This window comes from Dendropsophus ebraccatus, chromosome 12 (genome assembly GCF_027789765.1).
Source record: "Dendropsophus ebraccatus isolate aDenEbr1 chromosome 12, aDenEbr1.pat, whole genome shotgun sequence".
Taxonomy (NCBI): domain Eukaryota; kingdom Metazoa; phylum Chordata; class Amphibia; order Anura; family Hylidae; genus Dendropsophus; species Dendropsophus ebraccatus.
The window spans coordinates 83,652,194-83,658,545 of record NC_091465.1 but is presented as its reverse complement, the minus strand read 5'-3'; the positions used below and the strand labels follow the sequence as shown (position 1 = coordinate 83,658,545).

Here is a 6,352-nt window from a genome sequence, read left to right as displayed (position 1 = left end):
CTGCTGGTGTAATGATGTGATGTGATGTGTTGTGAAGGACACACTGACACTCCGGGTGTGATGATGTGGAGGACACACTGTCCCCTGCTGGTGTGGTGATGATGATGATGTGAAGGTAACACTGCCCCCTGCTGGTGTGATGATGTGAAGGGAACACTGCCCCCTGCTGGTGTGATGATGTGAAGGGAACACTGCCCCCTGCTGGTGTGATGATGTAAGGAGGACACACTGCCCCCTGCTGGTATGATGATGTGAGGAGGACACACTGCCCCTTGCTGGTGTGATGATGTAGGAGCCATTACATAGGACAGAGGTCCCCCCTAGTGGTAATACAAGAGTACTAACAGCTCAGTGATATGTATAGGACATGTGTCGTCTGTCATGGCTTCCAGGATAAGGCTCCCCACACAGGGGTTTCCAGGAATGTTATTAGTTCAGCGTCCGGGTCGCACACACAACTCGCTTCATAAGGAAATATAGAAAGAAATTGATGCTTTTCTGCAGACACCATCCTGTAACCTTGTATACCGGGAGCCCAGTTTGGGATCAGAGGCAGATGAGATGGATGTCACCCCTGTGTGGCTGGGCACATGGACGTCCTTCTGCTGTTACTCCATCACACAATGGATTATGCTGAACGGGCAGAATGTGTGGTGACAACGGACACGGCCGACCTCTGTCCCACATCTAACACTGAGTAAACCAAAGGGAACTGGACAGGAACCAAAGCACAAACATGGTGAAACTTAACTTATATAGGTCATGTGATGTTTCTTCTCTATTGTGCTAAACCAATCGTACTGCTGAAGCAGGATGTCATGGCGGATGATCTGAGAAGCGATTTATAGGTGTGAAGGGGTTAAATTATCACACTGCACAAACCAAAACCCATATTCTGTAAAGTAGATATATCAAAGGGTTAGTTTACCAAATATTTTTTTCTTTCAAATCACCTGGTGGCAGAAAGCGCCAGAGATTTGTAATTTACTTCTATTTAAAAAATCTCCAGTGCTTCAATACATATCAGCTGCTGTATGTCCTGCAGGAAGTGGTGTATTCTCTCCAGTCTGACACAGTGCTCTCTGCTGCCGCCTCTGTCCATGTCAGGGACTGTCCAGAGCAGCAGCAAATTCCCATAGAAAACCTCTCCTGCTCTGGACAGTTCCTGACATGGACAGAGGTGGCAGCAGAGAGGACTGGGTCAGACTTCTTGCAGCACATACAGTAGCTGATAAGTACTGGAAGACTGGGGATTTTTAAATAGAAGTAAATTCCAAATTCTGTTCCTTCTCATTTCTTTCCCTCTCATAGAAATAAACCAATTTAGATTTTTTTGGCTTTTAATAAGAGAATGTATGGGCTGAACGTCAAACCATAAAACATCGACAAGTCATAGGGTGGAGTAATGTGGCAGCTTAGTACAGGCAGGGATGAGCGTTGGCTGTGACATCGCATCAGTAGTACAGCAGACACTCGGAACAAGAAGCTTAGGAACCCCGCACCCCCAATGATCCAGTGAATGCGTCACTTGTGGTCCTTGTGGTGGCCGGAATCCAAGGACCGGTGGAGGGAAGCCAAAAACTTCCCAGAAAAAATTCTGGGTCTGTCGCCAATTATTTCAAATTTGAAGTAAGGATCATCCGGCGGAGCCGGACTTCATGGAAGTACAAAAACGTCCCGTAAACACATTCACGTCCTCTCAGTCTGTCAGTAGCAAATGCTGAATGTATGAAAAGGCACAAGGCAATTCGAAAGGGGAAAATGTGAAATGATTGGCAAAAAGCATAGGCAGTTGCTATGGGGCCCGTGCAGGAGGGGGGCCTGGGGGAGAAGGTAAGAGCATGTGTCCTTCTGCTTAACCCCTTATGTACTGCAGTGTGTAAGTGACCCAATGTTTACTTACATGCTGCAACACAAAAAAGGGTTAACAAGCAGAAGACAGAGATCTCTGTTTCACTGCTCTGATAACCTCTGACCTCTGTTATAAATATGCAGTGCTTTATGTTGTGCGTAGGGGAAGGGGCCCCTTAAATTTCTTTGCTATGGGGCCCTGTGATTCCTAACTATACCCCTGCGTAGAGATGTGGATAAGAGTTTGGGTTCAGTGGGTCATCTAAGGTTACAAAACAACTACTTTTTATCCCCAAAAGAGTGCCGTATCTGTCTACACATGGCCTATTCAGTTCAATCAAGCCAAACTGCAATACCAGGCCCAAACTGTGGACAGGGGGTGGCGCTGTTTCTAGAAGAAAGCAGCCATTTTTGTACTACCCTACTGTAACCTTCTTTTAGGGTTAAAGAAAACCCCATATGTAAATGTATTCTTTTTTGGATATGTACGGCTTACATAATATCTTAGGGCTAAGACTCATAGGAACATTTTTTATCCAACAGGGACAAACTATTGTATTGTATTCTAGAATTGGACTTAATAGCTCTACGGTGTATTAGAACAAGACTAAGGCATAAGTCAAACATTGCCTTATTGTAGCTGTAGGTGGCACCAGAGAGACACCTGTTTTTCTTAATTTGCATATTTTTTTCCCATGCAGCTTTGCCTTTAATTTTCCATACGCCAGCTGAGAACAGGTGGCCCTAAGCTATATGAATGATACAAGCGATATATGAATGATATAGAGATTGGGGTACAGGGTTTGTATTAGATATCAGACTGGAGCTAACCCTGATACCCACTTTGTGCAAAATAGAATATAGGGTGGGGTTGTTACAACCAAGATTAGCATTAATATTAATATTTGTAGTATGGGATATAGGTTTATAGGTAGGACATTCTAGATTTGCATTAAGGCCAACTCTACTGCATCTGTAGAGTTATGGGACATGGGGTAAGTATGAGTATTAAACCTACTGTATCTGCAGAGTTAGGGGTTACAGGGTAAGTATGAGTATTTAACCTACTGTATCTGCAGAGTTAGGGGTTACAGGGTAAGTATGAGTATTAAACCTACTGTATCTGTACAATTTTGGGGTATAGAGTAAGTATGAGTATTAAACCTATTGTATCCGTAGAGTTATGGGGTATAGGGTAAGTATGAGTATTAAACCTACTGTATCCGCAGAGTTATGGGGCATAGGGCAAGTATGAGTGTCAACCTACTGTAGAGTTATGGGTCACAGGATAAGTAAGAGTAATAAACCTACTGTGTCTGTAGAGTCATGGGGTATAGAGTAAGTATGAGTATTAAACCTATTGTATCTGTAGAGTTATGGAGAAGAGGGTAAGTATGAGTGTTAAACTTCTGTATCTGTAAAGTTATGGGGCATAGGGTAAGAATGAGTATTAAACCTACTATATTTGCAGAGTTATGGGGCATAGGGTAAGTATGAGTATTAAACCTACTGTATCTGCAGAGTTATGGGGCATAGGGTAAGTATGAGTATTAACCCTACTGTATCTGCAGAGTTATGGGGAAGAGGTTAAGTATGAGTGTTAACCTTCTGTATCTGTAGAGTTTTAGGGCACAGGGTAAGTATGAGTATTAGCCCTAGCTGTGTAGGGGTATCGGGTTGTAGGGATAGGATTAACCCTTCTAGGAGTGACATTAACCCTAACTGTTCTGTAATACAGATCATAGGATATAAGGATGTGATTATGGTTAATAGAAAATCCTTAAAGTGTCTATAAGTAGTTGACTATAGTACTTGATGTGCTATATCAGTAAATTGCATGCACACAGGCCAATATTCTTCTCATGGTACCAACAAATATTGGAGGCTGAGGGCCCGGTGAGGCCATAGCAGACATGTACACAGTGACCTGCAGTGAAGTCTTGTCTCATGCACAGCATATTCATATCAATGCACACAGGTAAGTGCTCGAGATTAAAAAAAAAAACAATACAATTGATAATAATTGATCATAGTAACGCCAGCAAATGTTGTGCTCCCATCTGCAGATAATGGCGGCACTGTGTAGGTGTGTACTTGTAGGGCTCCGCCCCTGAGGAGCAGGCTAGAAAAGAAATGTGGATGAGAGGACAGCGGCCAGCAAAATGAAGACACTGGAGTAAACGCCGGGGCCGTGGTTTGAGCAGCGGATGTCTGTTTGGAGGGTGACGGACCCATAGTTATGACTTTGACTTCCGAGGTCACAAATTGCTTTAGTTCCGCACCCACGGAAGGCGTTTTTGCTGTATTTTGCTCCTGCAAGACATGAACATATAGTCGTATCATTATAACATTGAGTGTTTCTACTCCTGATATGGGGAGTGGTATATCTATATAAATTACCTGTATATGTGTGACTCATGAAAATACACTTGTTTTCTTGTCCGGTGCATTCGATGGATTCCTTTCCGTAACACCATGCTGAATCGTGGGCTGTGCAGCTAGAACATGTCAGGCCATTCCTACGATGTTCATCAATGGGCACTGAAAATAGGAACAGCCTCATCAGTTTGCTAATCCAGCTATAGGATCATAGCTCTAATTTTTAGTTATAATTGCAGTTTCTGATATTTTACTTGCAATATCATGAATGGCCACCGGGTGCGCTGTTACATTGTGCTTTACTTTCATCACATTCTAGAATGCTCTGTATGTATCGTACACAGAAGAGAGGAATACCATAGCAAAGATCAATCCCAACAGTAAAGTAGATGGGCCCTACAGCATGGGACCCCTTCCTATAAGGGCCCCATAGTAGCCACATGGTTTACCTAGGCCATTGCTATGTATAAGTATATTAGGTTTGCCCGCTAAAACTTACATACGGGGGTAGAAGGATAGCAGGAATCCGTATAACAACAGGATGTTGCTGTTTTGACCTGTCCTCTTTGGTAGGCTATAGTCCCAGCGACTCCACACGCGTTCCGTCTTTCACATGACCTGGTGAATGTTTTTGTTTGCATCCCATCTGAGAAGAATAGAAGCAACGCGGGGAAAGTAAGAACAAGTTATGGGTAAAGAATGAAAATTGTTGGACCACCAGAGTAGCATAGAATAGTGTTATCCAATGCCCACACATCAATATCAGATGCTGAACAAGCAAGGGGTACAGGTTAGTGCGAGCTCTGAGTGCTGGAGTATTACAATTGCAGTTATAATTAGGGGTAACATTTACAAGCAAAAAAGAAGCAAACTCTCCTACCCATAATAGTGATAGTGGCGGTGGCAGCACACACATAGTCCTTAGGACAAGCTCTTTCTTCTCCAGCGCATGACAGGTCTCCTTCCTTTCTACAGACAAAACAAGTGAGGGAATGACCTGAAAAAACAAGGATGAAACTTTATATGTAATTTGAAGCTCCGCTTTCAGTATTGCTTTCATCTTTTGGAAAGTATGGCAGGACAGGGAATCATTGTCTCCCAATTCTGTCACTTCCACTTTAAAACAGCTGATGACAACAGAATTCCAGTGTGGGGCCTAACTACTATGTGGGAGCACCAGGTGGACCTAACTACTATGTGGGAACATCATGTGGACCTAACTACTATGTGGGAACATCATGTGGACCTAACTACTATGTGGGAGCACAAGGTGGACCAAACTACTATGTGGGAACAGCATGTGGACATAACTACTATGTAGAACACATGGGGGCCTAACAACTATAAGGAGGCACAAAGTAAACCTACCTACCTTGTGGGGTCAACAGGGGGAACCTAACAACTATGTGGGGCACACGGGGTGCTTAACTACTATGTGGGAGCACCAGATGGACATAACTACTATGTAGAACACATGGGGGCCTAACAACTATATGGAGGCACAAAGTAAACCTAACTACCTTGTATGGGCACAGGGGGAACCTAACAACTATGTGGGGCACACGGGGTGCTTAACAACTATGTGATGGGACAAAGAGGCCTATTAGTACAGTTTGTTGGGGCACAAAGGGAGACCTAACTATTACAGTTTTTATAAATTCTGTAGCATGTAAAATAACAAGGGGAACCTAAGTACTCTGTGGTAGCACAAGGAGGCCTAACTACTAGACGGGGCACCAGGTGGACCTAACTGCTATATGGGAGCACAAGGGAGATCTAACTACTACAAAAAAGCACAACAAGACCTAACTACTTTGTGAGAGCACAAGGAGGATCTAACTACTATGTGGGGTCAACAATGGGGGCCTAAGTGGGACACATAAGAGCTTTAGTACGTGGGGGCACAAGATGACCAAATTGTTATATGGGACATAAGAAATATCTAACTACTATGTGAGGTCACAAGGAGGACCAACCTACTATATGGGGACATAAATAAAAATTTAGTATTTGAGTTAAGGTGCAACATCAGTATTATGTTGGGCTACCAGGAAGATGCAGCTACTATGTGGGGGGTATTAGGGAGCCTAACATTTACAGTATGTGGGGACACTAGCGGGAG

At 43.5% G+C, this 6,352-nt stretch overlaps 1 protein-coding gene across 3 annotated transcripts in view; it reads right to left on the bottom strand.

Annotated features, from left to right (window-relative positions):
* Positions 1 to 1,322: 1,322 nt before the first annotated feature.
* The window catches only part of LOC138768551 (phospholipase A2 inhibitor and Ly6/PLAUR domain-containing protein-like), a 71,429-nt gene continuing 66,399 nt past the window's right edge, over positions 1,323 to 6,352 (bottom strand). For 2 of the 3 annotated variants that reach the window (XM_069946453.1, XM_069946452.1), the window contains exons 3-6: positions 5,111 to 5,227; positions 4,730 to 4,876; positions 4,252 to 4,392; positions 1,323 to 4,164 (exon numbers count right to left, since the gene is read on the bottom strand). In XM_069946453.1, coding sequence (XP_069802554.1) covers positions 3,974 to 4,164; positions 4,252 to 4,392; positions 4,730 to 4,876; positions 5,111 to 5,227 — 596 coding nt within the window. In that variant the 3' untranslated portion in view covers positions 1,323 to 3,973. The remainder of the gene's footprint in view (positions 4,165 to 4,251; positions 4,393 to 4,729; positions 4,877 to 5,110; positions 5,228 to 6,352) is intronic. The other variant, XR_011359166.1, reaches the window with a different exon arrangement.